Source organism: Lichenostomus cassidix, chromosome 17, assembly GCF_008360975.1.
Source record: "Lichenostomus cassidix isolate B80296 chromosome 17, HeHo_3.0, whole genome shotgun sequence".
Lineage (NCBI taxonomy): Eukaryota > Metazoa > Chordata > Aves > Passeriformes > Meliphagidae > Lichenostomus > Lichenostomus cassidix.
In genome coordinates, this window is record NC_139497.1 from 2,454,181 (window position 1) to 2,480,155 (window position 25,975).

At 49.1% G+C, this 25,975-nt stretch overlaps 1 protein-coding gene across 2 annotated transcripts in view; it reads left to right on the top strand.

The window, feature by feature from the left end:
- Positions 1 to 6,425: 6,425 nt before the first annotated feature.
- The window catches only part of GPSM1 (G protein signaling modulator 1), a 63,408-nt gene continuing 43,858 nt past the window's right edge, over positions 6,426 to 25,975 (top strand). Inside the window, exon 1 of one of the 2 annotated variants that reach the window (XM_085076829.1) lies at positions 6,426 to 6,638. In XM_085076829.1, coding sequence (XP_084932955.1) covers positions 6,580 to 6,638 — 59 coding nt within the window. In that variant the 5' untranslated portion in view covers positions 6,426 to 6,579. Of the gene's footprint in view, positions 6,639 to 20,149; positions 20,168 to 25,975 lie in introns of those variants that run through there. The other variant, XM_085076830.1, reaches the window with a different exon arrangement.

A 25,975-nucleotide genomic window follows, 5' to 3' on the forward strand; every position in this document is an offset into this window, starting at 1 on the left:
CCACTAATGCCTGCCTACTCATTCTCTAGATCACTGATAAAATGTGGATTGATAAAAGTGTTAAATAACGCTGCACCAAGAGTAAATCCTTTTGGACACACCAGAAATTCCTTCATCAGATAATTACTTTTTGATGCATGTTACTAATTTTTCCATCCATTTAAAATAAGCCACATTGATTTTTTTTTTTTTTTGAGGACTATTTTTAACAGAATGTCATGCAAGATAAAGTCAACTGCTTTGCAGAAGTCTAAGTCTATTATGTCAGCAGAATTATCTTTATTAACTGAAATACCCAAAAGATTGCTAGTTTGATGAACAGCTTTCTGGAGCAAGGGATTGATATTCCACAGCCCTTTTGGCTGCATCCCATATTAGCATCACACCAGTATTGGATTAATGAGGTACTTGGGTAATCCCACTTACTTTTTTTCTAGGATATTCAACAGAATCACGGATGGGTTTGGGCTGGAAGGGATTTTAAAAATCACCTCATTCCAATACTAGATATCTTCCACTATCCCAGGGTGCTCCAAGCTCTGTCCAGCCTGGCCTTGGACACTTCCAGGGATCCAGGGGCAGCCACAGCTTCTCTGGGCACCCTGTGCCTCACCACCCTCCCAGGGAAGAATTTCTTTAGGCCTTTGAAACTTTCTTTGTGTTCTGCTGTTTGCTCAAAAATCAGTATTAATGCTGTCTGCAGGTTAACAGTCCTAAAATGAGAATTATTTATTTTAGACAATGCTGCTTAATGTTGCCACAATATTGTCCTGAGATTCTATTAGAAGGTTAAGAACACTCTTACCTTCAAGTGCAAGAACTGTAGAAAAATGTGTACAAACTGAGCAGAGCTGAGCTGTAAATGGTGGTATTTTTGCACTACCTTTCATTGCTGATTAGGAACTCAATAGGTTCAGACCTGAGTCTGTGGTTTAATGCTATTTTGGTGACAACCAGAATGTGCTTCCTGTCACCACGTGCTGGTTTGGGGGCTGGAGGGAGCCTTGGTGACCTCCTGGTTGGTGACTTCACCAGCAACCACTGCTCTGCCTGTCTCTGATTCACAGAATTGTTGGGAGTTAAACAGAAACAAGTTCCACCCTGAGTGTTTGGAAAGCACTTGCAGAAGCTTGACTAAATAATTCAATTACACTGCAAATATTGGCAATCTGTTTGAAAACAAACCCAAACATGCTCGTAATTAATGTCATTACCAACAGTTACAACTTAAAAAGGAAATAAAGCCCCCTTCCAAGGTGAAAATGTGTGTTTCCCCCACGGGCTTTCAATTCTTAACACAAGATTACTCTTTGTTTCACTCGATGCCAACAGGAGGTTTTTCCCAGAACTTCCAGCAGAAGAAATTGGGGTTTTGTCTGTTGACTCTTGGAAATTGAAGTTGGTTAAACAAACCCACTGCCAACATTGTAAATAGAAGCTGATCATGACTCCCAGCTCTGGGATGTTTGCCTGAGCCATAGAGCATTGATAAGGTGCCTCGAAGAAAAGCTCCCTGGCACTGCCATCGAGGCTTCCAAAGCCAGAAAAATCCATCATATTTCTGGTGAGCCCCCAAGGGACCCTGCTGGGGTTTTGGTTGAAGCTCTCTTGGGACAGGAACTCCAAGGCTGTTGAATTCTCCTGCAGAACAGCCAGAGCTGCTCCCAGGCACTGAGAAGGGAATTTACCAAGGTAAAGAGCAGGATTTCAGCAGAAGAGGAGTTGCTGGGGTTTGGATACCAGGGATACACTACATTAGCTCAAAGACATCAGGACAGACCCTCTGGCCTTGCCTAAAAAATCCCTGTCTATCTCCCCAGCAGGCCACAGGGTTCCATTCCATCAAACTCTCTCCGAGGCTGGGGACAAGGGCATTTTAAGGGTTTCTTGCTATTTATTTAATGAAGCATTTTCAGTCAAGCTCGAAAGCTGAAGGAAGCAGATGAGCTTTGTTTGCCTCCTCTGAGGCCCAGAGCAGCATTAACGAAGAGGAAATTCAGGGACATCAGAGACACAGGATGTATAAATATGCACAAAGCAAAGGCCAGATCCTCAGGTGCACCCAAACAGGAGGGAATGTGAGTTGTGAGAAGCGCTAAGGTCTTGGTGAGCATTTTCAGTGCTGTATGAGCAGAGAGGGGTGGGCAGGAGATTCACCCTTTCCTGCCCAGGCTCTGGGAAGGGTTTGCACCCATCTGTACTGCCCAGCAGGAATCTTACCAACCCCAAACTGGGCAGCTGAGCTCTCTGAGCCCCAGAGTGTCTCTGTGCTGAGCAGCTGTGGCTGTTCCACACACCTGAATTATTCACAGAGCTCGTTACACAGAGCTTTTCCTCAATGTCTGTGCTCCAAGAGATTTTTAAAAGAGACAATCACAGCCAGCAAAACAACTCTTCACTCTCTGATGATGCTCTTTATTTCAGGTATGGATAATATTCCTGGCGGTGAGTGTCTATTACAGGTTATCTGCAGATTGTAATAACCTTTTGTGCTTCTACTTTGGAGATAAAATAATGGTTCCTCACTGAGCCCTTCCCTCTGATCAGAGGAGTTTTGTTGCCTTAGGACCAGGCTCAGTGGAAAGAAGGATTGTAAAAGCCCTTGAAAACTGTAATTTCTTTCCAGGTCCCAAAAAACAGCTGTGTGGCGCAGCAGTTTTATTTAGACCTGTTCAATCTTTCAGGAGCATGGAGAGTTCTGCTCCCCAAACACAGACATTGAACCTTGCTCTTAATATGTTGTTTTAAGTAAAGGAATAGCTAAGCACTCCTGCTGAAACCCATCCCTGCTCCCTCCCCACTTCCCTGCGTGGCTCTGGGCTGTTCTGAGGAGAATGTTGTTGCAACTCATGTAATTATGCTTTATGAAAATCCCAAAGCCAAGGCAAACGTTCCTGGTTCAGACAGGCCGTGTGTGGCCCTGATCTGCACAGCAGCCCTCAGACCCTCCAGGGGCATTTTTATTATTCCCTTTGTCTTTCACAAAGCCAACTCCTCTCTTACCATCTTCACACTGCTGTCAGGCTCATTCAAACTGCTGTCACACAGCTCAGTGACACATTAAATATCTCCAGCCATTGTTCCTTCCCCAGGAGGGACAGGTAGAAGTTATTTTGTTATTTCCACTTCACAAACTGGCATGAAGTAATACCAACAGTGATGGTAAACAGGAAAGCAGTCCTGGCCAAGGCTGCCCATCATCCCCTCCCTTCCAGCCCTGTGTCCCTTGACTGGTGCTGGGGAAGAACTGAATCCAGCTGGAAAACACCCACCGTGAGCTCCCATCTCCTGCACACAAAGAAGTTAAATCCACTGCAGTATTTTCTTTTTAAAAAGGTGAAAAACTTCCTCCAAGATAAGTTTAACTCCATCTAAACTCACGACTGTGAAACTGATATAAGTCAAGACAAAGTTTCTTCATTTTGCTGTGTGGTTCTTAGACTGGTTTGAACCACAACTTCCTTGCAGGCTATGTTTGGAGAGATTTACAAAATATAAAGCAGGACAATAGCAAGGTGCTTTTGGAACATGCTAGCTTGGAAAAAAAAGACAGTGCACAGTTTGGTGATTAATCACAGCTGTTGTCATAAAGACAATTACTGTGCCAGTTCTGCAGTGATTTCAGCTGGGGTCTGGCAGCTTCAGAGTCTGAATTGCAGAGCTCTTTTTGCACACAAACCCCAGCAGAGGCCCCCAGCAATCCATTCCGTGAGCTGCAGGAAAGCTGCCGTGCTAATTAAGATAAATCTTTGCGTTTTGGAGGGAGTGCCTGGCTCTGGTGTGTCTGGATGATGAAGACATGGAGGCAGCAGAGGGATGTTCTATGTCCTGGTAATTCTGAAATGATTGGCAGAATTTACTGCTGACTTCTGTCTCACTGTCTTCCCTTGAGCTTTCTGTGCCTTCCTGCTCTCAGGCTGTCTCTTCCAAGAGGAAGGAAATACGGCTATAGTTGGAGCATTTTCATCTTGTGTTGTCATAGCTTTGGGTATCAATTTACTAAAGAAATGCTAAAAACTGCTCAAGAAGTCTTAAGGATCTTGCAGAACTACTGTTTAGAGCTGTGAGTCTGCCTGTGTTTGTAAGTGAAGGTGCAGAGACACCCAGGAACTGGGAGGAACAAGATTTTGAGCTTTAAGATTGCACAAACAAAAGATTTTGGAGGTGTAGAGGTGCATGAGGTCAAAGAAACATAACCCTGCATTGCCTTGGATGGATTCTAGGCTGGCTGCATTGCACCCTGCCCTGCTCTTCAGGATCCACTCCTCCTTTTTTCCATCCTGCAGCAGCCCTTTTCACATCTAAAGATTCCAGCTCCACTTCTTGATCTTATCTGCACTGAACAAATCAATCCTCATGCCTTTCTCTCCTAGGTCACACTTGTCACATTCATCTGGAGTCTCTAATTGCTCCAGGTCCTTCCCAACACATGACACAATGTGCACACAGCTCACCAGAGGAATTACTGGCATTTCTGAAGCACTGGTGTTTCTTTCTCTCTCTACTCTTATAATTTTCGTGTTCCATCGCAGCTCAGCAATGGATCTGAGTTGTGGCTGAGCTCCAAATCCTTGCTGGGAGCTTCTTGGCATGAACATGTAGGGTTAACCAAACCCAACCCACAGCCAAGTAATTGAATTATTTCATCTAATGAATTCAAATCTATTGTGACCTATTTGCCACTTGTACAAGAAGAAAGAGAAGCTGAGTTTGTCAGATGATAAATTATCCATTGCAAATTCATGAGTCTGAAGGCCAGAGGGGACCATTATGCTCATCTCAGCCTGACCTCCTGCACAACCCAGCCCTGGAATGTGACCGAGCGATTCCTGTGTCATTACTGTGTGGGTGACCCATTTGCCCAGAGCTCTGTGGAATACCATAGGCCTGGCTGGAGCCCAAACTGGAAGCTGGCCTCCTCCCTCCTTTCCCCTGCTCTCCTTTCCAGCATTGTTTCTCTGAAGGGAAATTCTTCTATCTTCCCACAGTTGTTGAATGCCAGCCCAGCGCTGGGGCTCAGCTCAGCTCAGCATCCTCAGTGCCTGGGGCTGCAGCACAAGCTGGTTTTCATCTTTTGCACTAATGTCCTGGTCTGGAAAAGGGGGAGGCATGGACAAAAACCCCCTCTGGAAGTGCTGAAATCTCTTAGGGTGGAACACTCCCATGTTTCCATGGCTTGTGAAAAGCAGCTTTGCACCAGGAGGTTTGCTGCTCTCTGTGGAACAACCTGGGTAAGAACCATGTGGTGTGAGGCACAGAGCCCCAGCCTGGCCCCTTCCAGCAGGGGTTCTGTGGCTGCTTACTCAGGAGTGCAGAGGGGTTCCTTTTTTTTTGGGATAATGAGGCATTCAGGACAACACCACACCTCCCTGGGTGAGGAAACAGCTCTCAGCAGGATGGTTTCAGCTTTCTCTGCTGTGGTTTATCTACAGACTTGAGACTATTCCTAAGCTGAGACACAGACACAGATTTGTTTATGGGTTTTTGTTTTGAATGTAAATGTCCAATCAATTAGCTCTTGGGAAAGAGGCTTTTGTGGTTTGCTAGTAGGGTGTTATTGATGATGTTTTTTCCCCAGCAGGAGCTGGGTTTACTCTTGAGAGGGGTTTTGAGCAGCTCCCTGGGGTGAAACAGTCCAGTAAATAGGAACAGTTCTGGATTCCCTCCGACCACAGGGTTCTGTGTGTACAGAGCAAGCTGCTGGCACCCAGTGAAAGCCACAGTTTATAGCTGTGCTTCTTTGGGAGAGGTCTGTGATGACAGTGATGTTTAATTTGTCCTTGCTGGGAAAGTGGCCCTAACTTTCAGATAGATTTCTGCTGAGTGACCAACTCCCTAACTTTCCAGGAGCATCTCAAGCCTTGGAGAACAGAGCGAGCTGGATGTTTGAAGATGACCTGCATCCTTCTCTAGCTGTGTGGGTGACAATAAATATTAAAGGCCCCAAAGTTGACCATGACACAGTTAACTGAAAGAAGCTTCTGTGGGCTGGAGGCAAAATCCCTTTTCCTGGTGGATTCCTCACCACCAAAGAGAGCAGCCAGACTTTGCTCTGTGGCTCAGCCTGGTGTGCCACAGCCCTACTGACCCAGTACAGCAAATACAGCTCTGCCAGGTGCCAGCTGCTCGTCCTGGCTGCCTCCAGGTGCAGACACTTCCGAACACAAAAGGCTTTGGCTAATCCAAAACCGACACTCCTCATTACGGCATTCACCAGCTCCAGCTGGGCAGAGATCAGCGCTGCTGCTCCGCTTTCCCTGGGCGAAAACCCGCAGGTGTGCTGCGTGTCTGGGCTGCTGCAGCCGCTCCCAGGTGAGCCGTGAGGCACTGCCGGGGGTGGCACCGGGGGGACAAGGGGGTTCCACCGCCCGCGATGTCGCACCGAGGGATGCCGAGCCCGGAGGATGCCGCACCGGGCTGCGCTCCCCGTCCCGCGGCGGGACCCGCCGTGCCGGGCGGGAGGCAGGCCGGGTGACATCAGCCGGAGGAGGGGCCTGCCCGCGAGTTTCTTTGCTCGGTGCATCACTTCCCGGCGCTGCCATACTCCGCTGCCCGCTCCCCGCCGCGGGGCCGGCGCCCATGGCGAGCCCTCCCGGCGGGGACAGCCCGGGCTCCGCCGCACGACGCTTCTACTCCCGGTGAGCTGCGCCCAGCACCGCGCCCGCGGAGCCCCGGGGACAGCCCGGTGCTTGGGGACAGCCCAGCCCCCGGGGACAGCCCGGTGCTTGGGGACAGCCCGGCCCCGCGCCCATCACCGCACCCGCGGAGCCCGGGGAGCGCGGCGGAGGGAGGGAGAGAGGGAAGGAGGGAGCGGCGATCCGTGGGAAGCGAGGAGCTGTTGCACGGGTGGGGATCCAGCCGGAGTGGAGTGCGAGCAGCCGGCAAGGACGCGGCTGTCCCTCCGTGGGGCAGCTGGTGGAGCTGGCGATGTTCCGCTGCCATCCTCGGCACTGGTGTGGAGCCGCTCCGGGTGAGGAGGCTGATGCCGAGAGCTGCTCGGTGCTGGGCATTCGCAAGGGAGGCTCCTGATGGCACTGCAGAGACTTCGAGTCTCAGCTTTAAAACTGGGCGCTACGGAAATTCACTCAGGGCTGGGGGAAGAAAATAGCTCCAGGCTGTTTGGCGCTCGTGGCAATGCTGTGTCTCGCCCATTCTCTTGATTTAGATCAAAAATGGGAAAGACTAAAACCCAAAGAAGAGTAAATGAGTCACTTTGAGGCCTTACAGCGTTGTTCATGCTGCTCACCATCGTTGTGCTTTATTTCTCCTCCAGCAGTCTGAAGTGCAGGTGATGGAGATTTTCCCCTCTAGCTGGACTAGAGGGCTAAAAACCCCAAGAATGCTTGAAGTGTATGGACTACAGTAGCTTTTCATCAATTCTCTTTGCAAGCTCTGCAGTAATTAGCAGAGCAGCTAGTGGGTTGTCTCCTTTAATGAGTGTTGGTTCATTAGGGCAGCAGGTGTTTCTTGGTTATGTTGTATTATAGAGCAACTCCAGGGAAAAAGAAAGGAGGAAGCAGATTTAATATCATTGTTCTGCCTGCTCTGGGGGAACTAGAGCTGTGGAGAAACCTGCTGGATTTTAACCAGGCTTGGGCTGCTTCTTTCTTTCTGTTTGTTTTTCTTGGAAACTTTTTGGGGACCAAATTTTGGTCACTTCTGCAAAGGGAATTTCAGTGGGAGGCTGCTTATCACAAATGTGTGCTGCACATGAGCACTGCTCCCAGCTGCTGGTGAAGAGAGACTAGAAAAGAAATGGGAAGCATTTCTCCTGTGGCTTATCTGGGTGGCTCTGGCAGGGCATGTGGTTTTAAAAGTCCCAGCTGTGCTTTTTAGGCCTTGAAAGTAAGTGTTGGTAGAGCCTCTCTGTCCTTTGGCTCTGTGAGATAAGTGGTAAATTAGTTTCTTCTTTCACTTGTGTTGCAGTGTAGAAACTTCAGGTTGAATTCAGTGCCTTCCTCTGGTGTGATGGGTGGAACCTCAAGTGACTGTTTGGGTGGTAAAGACATTGTAACTAGTACCAAAATCTTAATTTGTGATGGTTTTTTTCCTGGGAGCATTGATTGAGATGCAAGAACTGCAGAAGGTACCCGTGCAAGCAGGGAGTGCCAGACCTCTTGTCTGGGGAGCTGGGGAGTTATATCCCTTCTAGGAAATGGGGGTGGGTGGGGAGAAGTGAGCCACAAAAACGGAAAGTGTTTATTCATTTTATTGCATCCCTTAGTGGTTCCCTAAGTTCAACCCCTCCTAAACAAAGGCATGTGCTCAGTTGTGCTGGCAGCAAACAATCCGGGTGCTGACTGGGCCAAACTCCTCTATTTACAGAGACTGAAGGCAAAACTTTTGCTCCAGCAATCACCCTCCACAAACCAGGCTGTTTCTGCCCTGTGCAGCTCTGTCCATCTGCCCTTGCTCACCTTGCTGATGCCATTTGCTACACAGAATTTTGACGTCTCAAGGAGGACTTGCTGGAAGTCCAGGGCTGTGGAAGGTGTGCCTCTGGAGGGTTGGTGTGAGGCTCAGCTCCTGGTGTTGAGCATGAGGTCACTGCTGGGGATTGTGGGATTCTCCAGTTCTGTGCTTGTGCTCCCCAATTTTGACCTGACCAAGTTCTGTGTGGGCCTGAGTTACTGCTTTGCCTTCCACGAGGTTTTGGGCTGGTTCTGATTTAAGAGCACTAATTCAGCTGTGTAAACCTCTGAGGATTTGCTGGGCAGAGCACAGGTTGTGGGAGCTGTGAAATACCTGCTGGCAGGAGGTGTGCTGCTCTTCTCCCCTGCTGCAGGTGCTCCAACTTGCCTTTTGTGCTGACTGGGTGATTTTGAATATAGGAAGCACCAAATCCAGCAAATGGTTCCCCTGGACTGTGACTGTGGAGAGTGACATGCTGGGGACAAGTCCACCAGCATCCAGACAGCTCCCCTGGATTTCTCCTGTTGCTTTTTAAAGGCCACTCTGGAGATTTCTGGGTCAGGGAGTGAGACAGGGACAAGTCCTGGGGAAGCCATCACTGCCATGATGGAGATGTTATTGATCCCACCCAGCAAGAGCATTAGATAATGCTGCAGTCAGTCCAGAAATGCATTCATCTGGCTGAGAACTCAGAAGCACACCTTGTTCCTCCCTTTCCCTTCCCTTGCTCTCTGCTCTCCTGCAGTCTCTGTTTTCTGAAGCACTGCTGGCTTTTGTGATGTTTACAAACTTTTCTTGATTGTGTCATAAACAGTCCCCATCTCACTCATTAGTGCCACCATGGTGAGGACCTGACCTGAATGTGCATCGGGCAATTAGAGAGAGCTCTGAGCACCACAGAGCTCTGAGAGGAGGCAGCTTCCTCCTGATGGGAAAACTGGCATGGAGGGAAAAAAAAATTGCTGGCCTTCTGACATGGAAGCAGTGAGAGAGAGCACAGCTCAGCCTGGTGGTTGAGGCAGAGTAAACTGGTGTTTGCAAAGCAAACTGGGGAGAAAATGCACTGTTGGGGTGAACCTCGCTCTGGAATCCTGGTTGTTTTGTGTATATCCAAAGGATCACAACACCATGAAATATTCCAGTGTTTTCCCACTGCCAGTCCTTATAAAGTAAACTTTCACAACTCTTAAATCTGGTCTTTATATAGTCCAGGTACATATATATACAGCTGTTTTCTTTCCAAGAGGTGGTATTTAATAGTATCTGCCTGAGGTGAAAATTAGCACCAGCAGCAGTGCTAGGTTTGGAAAAGTGCAATTATCTTCCTCTGCTGGATTGGGAAAGGGCTCAGGTGCACTACCAGAAAGCTGGGAATGACCATTTGGTGTCTGTTTACTCCACAGATGGAACTTGAAATTGCTTGATTATTACTTTTGTGAATGCTGGTTCAGAGGTTTCTGATTTTTCTTCTGTTGGCTCCTGCAGTGAGTCTCCACCAGGCAGAAGGACGTGTAAAACAGGACAAACATTTCTAAAATAGCTGTGCTGCATAATAGGTGGCCTGAGCAAAAATGAAATGGTAGCTTAGCAGGCAGGGTTGGCAGGGCTGGCTTTGTTGACATCTGGTTTTGGGATGTTTTGAGCAACTCACTTGTACTTTCAGCCCTAGTGAGTCATGTGGTCATCCCAGCGTGGAGCCAAGCAGAACATGGAGTGTCCACCTCAGCAGGGACAGGGACACTTCTGGGCAGACCTTGCTGCTTGGCTGCTTCATTCCCCAGGCCTTTGGGCATCTTTTTGGGTTCTTCTGTGTTTCACCTCGTGGGATGTGGGAGAAGCTGTGTCCCTCCCCTGGGATGGGGATGTGCCTTGTGCTGGCACTGTGATCCTGTTTGCTGCTGCCCTGCAAACCCTTCTTGTCCTCGGGGTGTTAACTGGGCTCTGTGCACATGCAGATGGAGCTGAGGTGATGCTCAGCCTTTCTCCTGTGCTGACTTGCACTTCTCTGATTCAAGTTCTGCCAGATCTGCTCGTTGTGCCTCTCCCGGGGTGAGAGCAATCCCTGTGGACGTTTTATCCAGAAATCCTGTGTGTTATACGAGGTGTTTGTGCCAAGCAGACAAGAAAGAGAACGTTGTGCGTTGGCCACGTGGTTGTGGTTATTCAGAGTTTGCCTCTGAGTCAACTGAAGTCACATCAGTTTGTGACTCGTGTGTGGCCTGAGGACAGCCCTGAGCCAGTTCCCTGTGGGATAAATGGTAATAATCCCTCCAGAGCTGGGTCTGGAAGCAGGGCAGCTGTGATCCTTCCCACCTGGAATGCTGGCTGTGAGCTGTGCTACCCAGGGCTCCTTGCCCAGCTCCTGAGGTGCTTTTTGCTGCCTGCTGCCTTGGCCACTGCATGCTTCCCTCCTGGCAAAGAATCTTCAAGAGCTCCTGGCCAGCAGGAGAGGAGAAACAGTGGAAAGAGTTCCTGTAAGCAGGACATTTGTGTTGGGATCACCATGACCAGATTTTGAACCAATTTTGTTCACAGGGGTTGTGAGTCCTGCTCTGGCTCCAGGTCCTGTCAGAGCTTTGGTTCATTTCTGCAGAATGAGCTGCTTATGCCACAGGAAAGTCTTGTGTGTGATTAATTTCTGCTTTCCTGGAGGATGTAGCCAATTAGGGATGTGCTGCCCCTTATTTTCAAAGTTCGGGGAAAGATGAAAACGTGTTATGAAAGCTGAGAAATGGATTTGTTCTAGAAGAGTGATTTTCAAAATCCTTTTTGGCTCTTCCTCTCTTGAGCCAAATGCAGTTGGACCATGACCACTGTGGTGATAGCTGACAGGAGCAGGCTGCACATTTCCATTGGCATTCCCCTCTTCCAGCTCAGTGATGAGCGTCCCAGACATTGGAATTTTTCCTGATATATTACAAAAAGCACAGGGGAAAGCCTTGCCTTGGTGGTGCCTTGAGGATGAGCAAAGTCATAGCCAGGAGCAGAAAGGCTTAAAATTGGATATGGTGGTAAAAGTGTGGGGAATCAGCTTCTCTCCTCACTGATCCAGCCTTGGGCTTGGAGGAGCATCTGCAGGAGGCAGATAGGGAGGGATTGCTGTGCTGTGCTCACAGCTGGAGTGAGAGCAGGTCCCTGCAGGGCCACCCTGCTGCCACCTGAGGTGGGTCTGGGGTGACCCTGCCTCATGTCCTGGGTCACCTGCACAGCCAGGCACTTCCCAGATGTGGCTCCCATCATCTGTGCTGTTTTAACTCATTGCCAGGACATTGCTTTGTCACTGCTCTCTGTAGTTTGAGCTCTCCATGGAGCAAACACTGCTCTGTCTCAAGCCTCATCTCCCCAGCTCTCATGCTCCTGCTTTCTCCTCTGTGCTCTCTTGTCTCTTCTCCAGCAGATCAGGCTTAGTGTTGCTGGAGAACCTAAACTGTGTTTTTGTTGTGGTGTGTTGATTTCTTGCTGTCTCATATTTTTGCACTCGAGGTGATGTCCAAACTTGCCATTCAACTTCATTCAGCCTTGCTTGAAGAACAGGTTTGAACTCTGTCAGGTCTTACACTGCAAGAAGGCACAAGCAGCAGGTTTCTGAAGTGGAAACATGGATTTTGCTTAACTCTTGATGCTGTTCTGCTTTATGAGCAATTTTATCTCCAAATTGCTCTCAGGTGTACCTTGTCCCATCCCTCCCATCCCAGTCCTGCTCCCTGTGTCCCTTTGATTATCCAGCTTCCAGAATTCCACTTCCCTGTTATAAAATCCTCTGCCAACCAAAGCCATGAAACCCAAATTCCTCCTGGTTTGGTCACACAGGCTGAGTATCCCAACCACAAAGTGGGGCTGTTGAATTCTGGGCCTGGGCTATTTATATTGTCAGTGGGAAAGCTTTTCATTGACTGAGCTGTTCCCTCCCTAAAGATACTTCTAATTAAATGTTATTTGACAGATCTGACTTTGTAATTGGCTTAGATTTAACTGGTATAAATGGGGTTTATTTTATTTTTCACTGAAAGCTGAAAAAAGTAGGAATAATTTGGTTGGAAGGCTTTTTGCATTCGGAGTCACGTCCATCTGTTGTTTAATGTAGTGAGCTGATAGAGTGGAAAAAAAAGCCAAAAAAAGCCCAAAAAACCTCCACAACCAGAAAGTCAATATCCCTGCCAGTGCTTGGTGAGGAGAAGGGGAAAGGGACACGGCTGCCTCTGCTTTGGAGCTCTCTAGACAATGCCCAGCAATGTTATGCAACTGCCTAGGGAAGGAAGTGAAAAATTATCATTACAGTGCAGTTTCAAGGGCAATATTCAATGAGCAGTTTGCAGCACAGCCCTGTGCTTAAGTGACTTAACTCACTTGTCCTGAGATAAAATTAACAGGGCTGGTTAAGGACAATAGCCATGACCTCTGTTCCCACCAGCAGTGGGGCAAAGATAGGTTGTTTTTAGAATTGAATCTGAGGTGTTGGACTGGGAGCCTTCAAAGTGGGCAGCCAAACCCAAACCAGTGTAACAGCCTGATCCTGGAAGTGCCTGATGGATCTCTGTCCCACTGAAAAGGGGGGAAAAAGCACATGCTGAAGCTCCTCATTTATACCTGCTCTTCCTTATTTCAGTGGAATGGATATAAAGACCTTCTGCAAGGCCCTGGACACTGGAGCAGCAACAAAACCCTGAAATAATAACTTGGAAAGCAGTGCTGCTGGCTGTTCAGTGCCTTCAGGGCAGGAGTAAATAGCTTAAAAGTCTTCTATTCCCAGTTTACTTCCAGCAAGAGGATTTTGCCCAAGGATGGCAGGCAGTGGAAGCACAGGTGTTTGCTTTCTGGCTCTGAGATTAGACAGAATCCATCTAGAGAAGCTTCACCTTCTGCTGTGAATCAGTAACTCTGTGCAGCTGCTACCCCTGGAGGGATTTTTGAAATATTGGATTGTCTTTGCTCCCCTCGTGCTTTTCTGTTACCCTTTGCATTTACACCCTCTGGGGCAGCCAGAGGGGCTCTTTGCTGAAATTTTGGGTTTGATGCAGGAGAAAGATCAAGGAGAAGGATTTAAATGGGCAAAACACCCGTGTTACATGAATAACACAGCTCAGTGTAAAAGCTGTTTCATGTTCCACCTGGGAGCAGATGTTTTGTCTTGGGAGCTGCATTTAAAAATGCATGGGCAGGACTGGGATGCATGCATGGCTGCTGGCTGCAGCTGGCTCTGAGCACACAGGGTGTGACAGGGCTCCTCTCCTGCCCTGGGGATCCAGCTCTGTTTCCCTCACACTCTCTGGCTGTCAGGGAGCAGGGATGACTCCTGGGAAAGGGAGATCTTTGCTGGTCCAGCTGTTGATGGCACCTGGGGCAATTCCTTGTGCAGCCTCACCCTGTCCAGTCTGGGAGGTTTGGCTCCTGCTGGAGGACTGCAGCACACTCAGCACGAGGGGATCAGCTTTGCCACAGGGCAGCAGAAATAATTAATAGTTGTGCTGAGCTCCCCAGGGGAAGCTCCACCCCACTGCTGGGACTGTGTTCCCATATATGTGTGAACTTTCTCCATGCCTGGATTGACAGAGCTGCACAAATGTGTATTTACAGGTAGAGCAGAGGGGTTTGCTGTGCCAAATGGCTTGCCAGCTCTGTTTCCAGGACTTTCTTGACACTCCTGTTGTTTCCCATTTGTCCTGGGGTGGGTGTCACAGCAGGTACAGTCTGAGTGTTCACCTGTACCTGGTGAACTTTGGTGTGAATTGCTGCATTTTCCTGTGCTCTGGAGCACCTTCAGCCCAAATTATCAGTGGGACAAGTTTCTCAACTCTGCAGAGTTGAGGTGGATCTTTGTGCATTCCATCTGTGGAACATCCATTCGTGCCTGAGGAGAGCTGGGAGTGCTGATTAATATTCATCTCTCTGGGGCTATTTGTTAATTACTGTTAATCATGGTTTGCGTGATGGGGCTGAGTGGATCCTGGCAGGCTTGCATCCGTTCCAGGGTTTCGGAGTGCATGGTAAACACCAGGGTTTTATTGCAGCCTTTCTGGGAAATATTGTTCCTGTTTTCAAGGGTGGGAAATTGTATAGCCTTCAGGGGGAAGGAGAATAGAGGTGGCAAAACTGGGAGCTGAATGTCCTGACTCCCACTCCTTTCCTTCAGCACTTCCTCACCCACGTCAGGGTGAGGGTAATTGTGCTAATTGTGACTTGGAGACCTTGGCTTTGTCCTTTGCTGAGCCCTGCTGGGCAGTGCAGCACTGGTGTCACACGGAATCACAGTGGCTTTGCTGTTCTCCATAACAGGGGAGGGAGCAAAAAAGTTTTTTAGAAGGAAGTTACCAGCTGGTGGATTAAATGCCAGGCTCTGCCTCTTTTACAAGGTGTGCCTTGCAAAGGTGGTGGCAACACTGCAAACCACAGGAGAGGGAGCAGCCTGGGTGGCCCTGGGGTCTGCTCAGTGTGAAGAGCCCAGTGCCAGGGACTGCCTTGGAGAAAGGAGAACAGCCCTGAATGCTCAGGCACCTGTGAGGGGGACACAGAGAAATGTTCCCTGTCAGAAAATCCTGCAAGTTAAATCACATAAGTGAGTGGAGCTGCTGGGTGCTCTGCTGTGTCTTTTGGGATATGGTGAAAGATGGAGAGAAAAGCACACATCTCTGGAGTTACAGTCGGGCAGGAAGGATTTGAGCTCTGAGGAGATTCCTGTCCTTGCTGGCCTTGCACTCTCACCATATCCCAGCTGGTGCTGCAGCAGCAACAACCCCTTTTTTTAGCAGCTGTCTGCAGAGATTTGTATGGAGGAAATGCTCTGGGGATTGGATCTTGCTGCACAACACAGAGGCCATCAGATTCAGCTTGTTTATCAGCCAAGCCTTCTGCAGCATGAAGGCAGGAATACAAACCACCAGCAGCTAACAGATGAAAATACTGAGCTTTCCTGAGCCACGTGTGTTTCTTTCCCTCCTGACAAACAAACCCTTGTGATTTCCAGCTTGGGAAACCCACAGGCCAACATCTCATGGAGAGTGAGTGGAGATTGGCATCCATGAAAGCAGCTGAATGTCCTGGGATTGTGATCCTCCACGTGTACCTCCAGGCATTTCCTGCCCTCCGAGTTCAGCTGAGCTCCTGCGTGGGTCTAAATAATAAAACATATGAGTTCACTGCAATGTGCCCAGAATTTAAAGGCTGCAGCCCTTGGCCAGCTCTTGTATGAATTGCTTCCATCAGGGCAGTGATCCAGGAAACTAGGAACATGAAGTGGTTGGTGGATGAAGTCTGTGGTTTGGTGCCTTCCTGGGTAAAGCAATGGCAGAAAGGAAAGCTGCTGTGTTTTCTGTGTTCCTCCCTTCTGTGCCCTGCTGGGAGGGCAGACAGGGAGGATTCCAGCAGGTACCACAGGCTCTGAGGAGATCCTGGTCCAGAGAAGCTTCCCAGCCTGCTCAGGTGTCTGAGGAGTTAATAATGAAATGACTGAAAATAGCCACATTCTCCTCTGCTGTTCTGAATAAAAGAAAAACTCACTCTGCGAGATGTTCTCTTCAATGAAACCATCCTTTGGCAGAAAGTTGTCATCAGTGGTGCCAGCAAGTGACCACTTTGCAGAGGGGACCAGCAGAAGATCTGTCATGTAAGGATGAGGAGTGAGCAGAGAAAACTGTTGAGTTCCCTGCACTGAACAAAGGGATTCTCCTCTGGTGGAAATCCCTTCCTGAAGGGCTCTGGCTGAGGTTCTCCCAGTGTGACCTGGATTCCCCTCAGGTTTGCTGAGCTCCAGCTCTGCTCAGGGAGCTCCATGTGCCCAGGGCAGCTGTATGAGCAGCAGCTTGGCACGGGAGAGGAAGGAAGGGAAGGCAGGAGATGCTTTGCAGACCTGGCTCCAGACAGAACTGAGTCATTTGTCAAGGCTGACGCTCTCGGTTGCCTGAGGCTGGCATGGCTCAGACAGGAGAGTGAGAATGCAGCCATCCAGATACTCACAGAGGAGAGAAAAGTAACAGCTCCAAACATGTGACTGGGATGGAAGAGGAAAAAAAAGCATCCCCAATTAAAGCCATGTGTGTTGGTGGATGGAACTGCTCCTGAAAGGTTGGTGGAGGCTGTTTGTGCAGCACAAATGCAGCCACTCCATAATGCCCTGGATTAGAACAGGGAGGCTCCTCCAGCACATGAAATCCGTGTGGAAACAGAGCTGTTCTGCATGGCAGCAGCTCCCCCAGCTCACCACCCTGGCGGGTTAAGGTAAGAGCTGTCTTGTCACCTGTCTCCTCCTCCCCTTCCCTGCTCCTGAAGCACATTTGCCATGCAGCCTGGTGCTGTGCCATGTCTTTTTTTTGCTGCTGGATGATGATGATGTCTCTGTGCAGGAGCAGAGATTTTTTTTTTTCCCTGCAGACATGCATTATTCAGTTATCAGGATAAACAGGCTCCCTGGATTTGGGCATGTGTGTAAGTCTGATGCTGGATCCTCCCTTCTCTCACCGGTGTGAGGCAGGGAGGGAGCAGGGAATTCCCCCAGTGCTCCAGAGCCTGTGGTCTGTAATCTCACTGCAATACCTGTGAGGTTGCATGAAGGATCTAAACTCAACCTTAAATAGGCCTGGAGAGGAACCTTCTTGCTGTATTTGGGAAGACTTTTCAAGAAACAGGATGTTCACTCAAACTCCTCCTGTGGAAGAACAGCACCAGAGCCCACTTCACACGGAAAGGACGTGATCTACATGACAAACTCATATCAAAATAGGTGTTTGCTGCTGTTTACACCTGTGATTAAAGTGTTCTGATGGCACAGAGTCAGAGCCAAACCAGTGTGGTGTGTAGGGAGGAGCAGCACTTCCCTCCCTGCCCTTGCCTTGCACAGGCGTGCGAAGCGTTTCCAGGGTAGGTGTTTTCTGTGGAGCCATACTGGGACAGAAGTGCTAAAAATTTGGGAAGATGCGGTGGAGGACTGAGTCCCACAATGCTGTGGAAGCAGCTTGCAGGGTGCTGGAGCTCCAGGATTCCCTGCAGAGGCAGCAGACACCCAGCACAGTGCCAGACAGTGGGGCTGTTCTCCGGATGAACGAAATTCTCACCTTGCATGGAGCTGCGTGGCTTTCTGGGAATCCTGCCATGCTGGGATTTGTGGGCTTGCAGATTAATCTGTTGGGATGCATCGATTTTTCCACAGTGCCATGGAGCACCCAGAAGTACTTTTGGTGCTGCTCTGCTGAGGCTGGGTTTGCACAGAGGAGCTGGAGGAACAGTTTTGGAGATGCTGGCAAAGGTTGCATTGGACACCTGGCTGATATCTGAGTTCCTGGGGAGCCTCTTTCCTTGCTTTTCAGATGTGGAATATTATCTTTACAAAAGGCAGAGGGTTGCCCTGTGGCTGTGTGACAGCCAGGGAGAAGGACAATGCCCTGTGTGAGCTCTTGCTCTGCTGACCAGGGCAGCTTTTTAAACCTGTGAGTGTCTCTGGGCTGCTGCCTGATTTTTGGCACCCCTGGAATTTTCAGAGCACAACAATGCTGTTAACAGCCCTGAGAGCAGGAGACAGCTGCAGAAAAACAATGTGAAATTGGTGCAATCTGCTGTGCTGCAGCTTTGCCAACAACAATCCGTCCTGCTGGCTGGCAGTGCTTCAGCCCTGACAGAAGCTCTGCCTGTGTCCCCTGTGTGACTCAGGGGAGCCACCTTTGTGAATCCCTCTGCTCTGGGCACGCAGGGCTGGAATCACCGAGGGAGGGACTGTCACAGGCTCTCACTGGTGTGCTCTGGCTTGATCTCACCCTCCTCACAGGCTTCACCAGATGGTCATTTGGAAAAGAAGCTGCTGCTTGGTTGGATTCACTGGATTTGCCTGGTCCCTATTTGCTCTTCAGTGAGTTCTGCAGGAAGTACAAGGGCCAGGTTCCTGCTGGCTCTGTCACTGAGGTCACATCCAAACCCCTTTCAGGTGCAACTGTTGGTGCTGCAAAGCATCCTTAGCATTCCCTCGGTGAGCTGGGATTGCTCAGCACCTCCCTGGCTGAAAGCCTGGATGGCCCAGGATCAGGGTGTGAGTTTTCTGATGGATCCCAAAGGCCCCTCTGCCTTGGACTGCAACCCTTGGCTTGGGGCTGACGGAAGCAGATGAGACAGGAAGGGAACAGAACCAAATTGGCTGTAGCTTGCTGTGGAGTCAGTGGAAAAAGCTGTGGTGTGAACTTTGTCATGGTTTCCCTTTCTGCTGCATCACGATGATGTTTCTGCCATGCCCTGAGCGAGGGCTGTGGTTTGCAGGGGGCTGTGGGCAGGAAAGAGGCAACATGTGAGCACTGTGTGCAGCTTCCAGCTGCTGCAGGAGGTTTGGGATGAGGAACGACACGGGCAAGAATTGGGACAGGCAGGAGTGGCTCCTTTGGCTGGCTGGGCTGTAAAACAGTCCCTGGTGTTCTGGGGCTTGGCAGCACCTTTTCCACACACAGTTATTTTCCTGCTCCCAGGCAGGAGCAACTGGCAGGCTGAGAGAGGAAGGAGCAGTAGGGGCTGCAGCTGGAGGGCTTTCCAGGCAGCTTGGAGGGAGAATAGGCTGAGCCTGTGGGGAAACAAGCCTTGCTTTCAGTGGAGAAGGTTGTGCAGGAAAGGGAACCTCTCACAGCCCCTCAGCCTGTGCAGCTGCCCAGAACAACTGGGACGATTGTGCTGGTGGCACTTGTGGAGCTGAGCTTGACCCTGGCAGCAGCTGGGGGTGGCAGAGCCCTGGGGCAGCAGCTGGGGGAGGCTGGGATGTTTTCAGCCAAAGCTGTCCCAGCTCTGCTCCAGAGCTGCTCCCTGGCTGTGTCTGAGCTCTGCTGGCACTGCTCTGTTGTAGCTCCACCAGGATCCATGAGGATCCATCCCTGGCTCAGGCAGCCCCTTCTCCCATCCCAGGAGTGCATCCAGGCTGCTCCCATGGGAAATGTGTATCTAGAGGGCACTTTTAGAGATGTCTGTACATCTCTCATCTCTTCTATGGTTCTTCTGAATTTGGGAAAGAATCCCCATTTTCAGTATTAAATCTAACCTGCATGAGCTCCTCTGTCCTGGTGGGTAATAGAAGCTGAATGGCATAAATAAAATGGGTAACACATAAATTGCTTGTTTCCACTGTGTAGTTGTTGATGAGGCAATTATTTGTTTTTCTAACGTATATGGTAATTGTAACCTGCTGTATTCTGCAGCAGGAGCAGCGTGCTTGTTTAAATCACAGCATATATTTTAGTGAGAGATGTGTTGACCCAGTTGCCCAAGTAAGTTTGTGATGAAGAGCCACTCAGGCTGCATGTCCTCTGCTGCTCTCCAGCTTCTGGAAGTGACTGAAGGAAATAGCACTTCACTGCTGCTGAAATCATCCCCAGAGTGCTGTTTAATGGCAGTGTGATGGATTAACCTCATTAAAGGTGCTAGTGTTGTACAAGAAAGCAAAACACTCTTGGAAAACTCAGGAAGCTTCCTTGGTGGTGCTGAGTTCATTCCAAGCCTCCTCTGTGACAGAACAGCAATGTCTGAAGCTGCTGCAGGTGCTGCTTTGCCTGGTGCTCTGCAGGGCACATTTTGGGGGTCAGGTGCTGCAGGAATGAGGCAAACTGCTGGGTTTGTGCTTCCTGGGAAGGAAGGAGCATCCTCAGGCATCAGCATCGTGACTCCACTTGTATTTGGCAAGCTGGTGCTCCTCTGGCCTCTGCATTTATTTCTCTTTTTCTCAGATGGCTGCTGCTGGTTGGGTTTATATTCTGCAAAGGGATTTTGTTCCAGGCTCATTCTGCTCTCATTCTTCTTGAAAGTGAGCTCGCCTGCACTGAGAATTTGATCAGTTCATGCACTTGGTGGATTTATAATATTTTTTTTTTCATTTGGGAGTCAGAACATGTTTTAACGAATTAATTTTCAAATTGATATCTCCTTAATCATCACTTCCTCAGACCCTGCAAAGTATTTGCATCTTATAATTTAAGTGCTTTGAAACTGGGTATCAAGTGAAACTGTTAACTAGGATGAGATGAAATTCACATTTGCACCTTAATCTCGTCTGAGCATTTTCAAGTGCTGGAAGTTAATTACATCCATCGTGGTCCTTTGATACTTGACTAATTTTGGAGCACAATGGCTTAAATTTGGGCTCATTGCCTGTTAGAAATTTCGCTCCTCAGCTGACACAGAAAAATTTCATTGTGCTCTCTGTTCATCCTGTGGGTCCAGCTGTATTTGGCACTTGTGAAGGGCCTGGAAGAGGCTCTGGGAATCAGAGCTCCTGGGTTCCTTTCCATTCCCTACAGCTGACTCACAGCAATGCAGAATTTCCTCACAGAGCCTCAGCTGCCTTTTTGAAAAATGGGGGAACTGCTACCCTCGCACCTCTGCGAAATATTTTGGGGTCCTTAGGTTGAAGTTTCTGCACCTACCGACTCAGCATCGTAAGCTGCTGCACAAAATGCTCTGAAAACAGCAAATCACTCCCATCTGTCCTCTGTTCTCCCATCCCCATGGATCAAAGCCACAGAGTTTGTGTAAGCAGGGGAATTCTGGGTGACTTTTGCTTTCCAGCAGGCAGTGGGGAGTTTGGATTTGGATTTCTGACAATGACGCAGCTTGTTGGAGCCATTCTGCATTGAAATGGGGTCTTATTCAGCACTGCTAATAAGAGGGTAAAGGCAGCTAAATACAGCTGTCTTCTTCCTCAGTGTCATTTGGGATTTATTAGCAAATATGCAGTGGAATTGAATCTCTTGTAAGTACTCTGCAGCTAATGGTAGATAGCAATTAGCTGAAATGACTACTGTGGAGCACTGATGCTGCATCAGTGAGGGGACAGGAAATCTGGAGCCAGCAGCTTCCAGAACTCCCCCTGGAGTAGTTTTTCCCTCTGGATTTTCTGTTTCATGCCCTTAGCAAAAGACTGCGGTGAAAATCGCTCTGTCTGGGTAATCCCTGGAGCTCCAGCTTGAACAAACACTTCCCCAGCAGCAGTAAGTTTGTGTGGATATTATTATTTTCAGCTCAGGGGTCGCTGAAAGGACTCACTGCAGTGTTCCTACCAGTGGAAGTGTGTGCAGTGGGATCCTCCTCCCCTCCAGATGTGGAGGGGTCTGGCCCAGATGTTTGGAACCAGTTCAGCAGCTGGGGAGGACTGGGTGCAGCCCTCATGGTTTCATCCTTGACCTTTTCCTCTCCAAGCTCAATAAGAGGTTTTGTTTCCTTCCCCTCGCTAATGAGGTGAGCTGTAGGTCAGGCTGTCCCAGAGGTTCTGCCCTTTGGCTGGAGGGGAAGCAGCTCCTGTCTGCTGCTTTCCAGCTTCCAAAAGTGCCTCGAATCAGGCTGATTTCATCGATATCTTGATTTGTTTGTCACCCTCCCTGCCAGCCTGTGTTTGGTACAGAAAACTGCCTGTCAGGAGGGGATTAGTGCTGGGGATGTGCTGTAGGTGGGGAGTGAGGGGCTGTGCTGGCCACATTCCACCAGAAGTGCATTTGAGAGGGAGATAATTGAGTATTTTCATGATCCTGCTGGCAGGTTGCTGCTGGGTGTGTTGATGACATGGAGAGGAGCAGTTTGGGTAAGAGGGATAGAATGATGGATAAATGCAGTGCCCTGGCAAGGGGATGGCATTGAAGGGTAGGGAGTTGAAATCAAGTGCTCTTAGGAGAGAATAATGGGGTTTTCTTCCTGAAAATTTGGGAGCAAGTGAGAGAGAGGCAGGTGTGGATGTGCTGGACCCTGCCTGGGGTGGAATAACCAGGAAAAACTGCCCAAAACCCCTTGGGAGAAAGCCCCAGGCAGAGAACAGCAGTGCAGGGCTGGCCTGAGGCTAAATGGGGATGAATTCACTGTGAATAAACTCGAGCTGTGCCTTAGGAGCATCTGGAACAGCTTTCCTCAGGTAGGGAAACACAGGAAAATACTCAGAGCTTTCACTGAGGCTTTGCACAGGGGAAATGGGAATTGATTCTGGGGGATGTGAACTGCCCCAGGGTGTCCCCATCAGGGCAGGGGACACATCTGGAGCCACCTGGGCTTGGTGCATCAGAGTCATCAGCTGCCTCTGAGGTGCAGGAGCTGTGCAGGGCTGCGGAAGGAAATTGCTGAAGGGGAATAATTCCCAGCTTTGATTGACTGGCAGCATGTCCTTAAAGAAAGTAATTATTGAAATGCGTATTTAGTTCGTTACGCCAGTGAATATTCATTTATGCTGAGCACCTGGTAAATTTGATCCTTTTTTTGATTTGGAAGAAATGTTTAATTGCCTGTCGGCAGCGCTCTGGAATTACATTTATTTTTGTATAAAACTTAATCAGATTGCAAGTAAGATGCTAAAATCTGTTGCTTCACTAACTCATATCAATAGATATTCTAAGGGGGATTTTTTACTACCCTTGGTGGCTTTGATGGGTTTTTTTTCTGCCTTACCTTCTGTCTAAAAGCTTGGAGTTTAGAACTACACGAGGTCTGATTGGGAATGAGTTTTTCAGTCGCCCCCACTGCCATGAATCAAATATCTATAAATACCTTTCCTTTTCCCTTTTCTCCTTTTTAAAGGCAGCTTCACCTTGCAGGTGGCAAGAGGTTCTCTTGCCCTGTGATATTTGCAATATTTAAGGCAGCAGACAAGTGACCCCAGCCTCTGTCTGGTGACATGATGATTTTCTGTGTAACCTGATGGATTTATTCCCAGCAGTGACAGTGCAGGGCAGCCCTGAGCAGGGTGGTGTTCCCACTCTGGAGACCTCTATCATCCCCCAATTCTAATACCCTAATTATAGTGTTTTGACAGCATCATGGTGATCATTGATAATGACACTGGTGACACCTTGTGCTGCTCCCTTTATTTCTCACTTGGCAGTGTCCTTGGCTTCCCCAGCACTCCTGGGACTGTCTCTGCCTTCTCCAAATTGCTGTATGGCTGACAGCATTTGATACGTAAGAATCTTTATATTTTACCTTTTTTAAAGACATATTTCTGCTGTGGGATTCTTTGAACAAGCTTGCAGCAGGCAAAAGGCAATCTGTGCTGCAGCTCCTCATTAGCTGCTGCCTGACAGTGATAGGTGACCCTGGGAATTCTCATTCAAGGCTGCTCCTCCTGCTCTTCTCAGCTCTTTCTGCCTTCACATCAGTTATCCTTTCAAGAAAGACTTGAGGAGGAGGGAGGGAGGAAAGGAGGGAGGCCCTGCCCATGTAGGATTGGGAAGAGATTTCCTCCTGGCTGTCACTGCACAGTACAAATCACCCTTTTCTGCTTCATTCCTGGACTGTGGCAGATGTCACACTGATGGGGACCAAGTCATCTGCCAGCCTTGTGCCACCCACTCATCCCCCTGGCAGAACTCTGGGCAGATTGCTGAGTGCATTTGTGGCCAAACACTGCATTTATATGTTGCTTTTTCAAAAAATGTTCTCTTTGTTGTTGTGCTCTGGGAGCTTCCTCCTCCTCCACTGCTGTTTTTTGGGATTTGTTGCTGGACACACCAGCCCTGTTCTGATTTCTAGATTACAACTAGTGACCTGAAAACGTCATTCTTGTCCAGCCACAGCCTCTCATGTCCCTCCTGAATGTCTTGTACTCTTGTTTTCATTTGGGACTGGGTTTGGGGAGGTTGCTGGACCTTTCTGGCTGTGTGTGGTGAGCCTGGAGTCTGGGATGATTTGGCTGGGTGATATTTTAACTCCCTTTAAACCCAAACCATCCTGTGACTATTTGCAAATCCCACCTGTCTGGAGGAACACACAAATCTGAGTGGTTTGCACTGGTTTAGGGCAAAGCTTATGAGCAGGGGAAGTGACCTGAGAAGGTTCAGCACGCTTGGGGAGCTGTGGTAGAGCAGCCCCAGTATGTCAGCCGTGGAAAAGCAGCCCGTGTTGAGCAGAATCTCTCCTGAGCTGCACCAGATGGCCAAGCCCAGCCTGCCCCAGTAACCTGCTGACTCAGGACGATGGGAATCTTCTTTCCTGGCATTAAGGGCTGAGTAGCAGGTGTCTGTTGAGGTGACACAACAGGCTCAGGCGTGTCCCCTGTGTGTCAGCAGAGCAGAAACTTCACCCCTGAGGGCTGGGAGGGAGCAGGCTGTGTTTGGAGCCCAGTGAAGCAGGCAGGGATGCTCTGTGGGATCTGCTTTCTGCTTTTCCCCAGTCTGAGAACTGCTGGGATCATTGCTGGAGCTCACAAATCTTTCCTGGGTGTTCTCTTTGGAGCATGGCAGATTGAGGAGTGCTCTGCCCAAAGGTGACCTTTTGGAGGATCCCTGAGCTCCTCACCTGACAAGGACAGGTTTGAAGCCCTTCTGCTCTTGGAGCAAACAGGAATAGCTGATGGACCACAGGGAAAAGTGCTTTGGGAAAAGAGCAATCCAGAGGGGAGGGAGCTGCTTGCCTTTGACCATTTCATGTGAAAATACCTCAGTGAGCCAAGACATTCCTGTTCCTGGAATTCAGTTGTGAACTCACCTCTTTTCTACCTGCAACAACAGTGGATGGAGGATATTGCATTTCCTAGAGGAAAGAGGACATTGCTCTCTGTAGCCCTCTGGAAACAAAAGCGATGCTCCTTAATTAGTGGCAATGCTGCCTGTGCAGATGAAGTGGAAACTGGAGAGCAGTGTGTGCCAGATGGGTGGGAAGATGCCATCAGCATCTGCAAAAGCCTGGATTCTGCCTGCCTGCAAGATTATTCCAAGTAGACCTCAGCCCCACTGCTGCCTTCTGCCAGTGGTTTTGGAGCTCTGGGTGTACATTCAGAAAATGCACAGCCAGCAGAAGAGGTAGGGAAGAACTTGGACTTTGTTGTCACTGTTTTCCCTTTGCTGGTGTGTCAGGGTGGTTCAGGTTTGTCCTTTTAGGTGGTTTTTTTTTATGGACAGTTGAGCTATGGCATTTGGAAGCTTTTCGAAGTGGAGTTTTAGTGTGCTCGAGTTTGTTCCTTGACCTTTAGTTGATTCCTCTGCCCTTGGTGTTGTGTTCTGGGTGCTTCTGAGCCTGAAGTGATTGAACTGCCTGCAAAGGTGCTTCCCAAAAGTAGCTCTGAAGGGCGGGTGGGTTTTACAAGTGGGTTGTGTTTCTGTTAATGATTTCCAGCCCTGTTTGTTGTCCAAGGCAGCGAAGGCTTGGCAGAGCAGGATGCAGGGAAAAATCCTCCTGTCCCTTGCCCTTGTTTGCTCAGGTCCCAGTCTGAGCAGTGATGTTAATTAGATAAGTCAGATACTCTGCAGAGCAGCCTGTTCAAGGACAAACAGATTTTAATTAAGGGCTGTGTGCACTGGAAGGTCATGTCACTGCCTTGAGCCTGGGCAGTTACTATGGGAACACCAGGAAAGCACCCAGAGAGCCTGAGTGTCACCGTGTGGGCTTGGGGCACAAAATTCTCACCAGGGTATGGCAGATATGGTGTCACCCTTGCAGTGTGTAACTGGGTTTTGTTGCTGTGGGAATGGGACCTTCACTTCCAGCTATTAAAATCACCCAAAAAGTTCCATGTGAGCTGCACAGCAATGCCATGAATTAGGGAAATCGGTCTCCAGCTCAGTTTTTAGGCTGTTTACAGTTGGTGAACTCAATTTCTCAAAGGGAACCTGGATATTGGGAAGAGTTTTGTTTGGGCTGA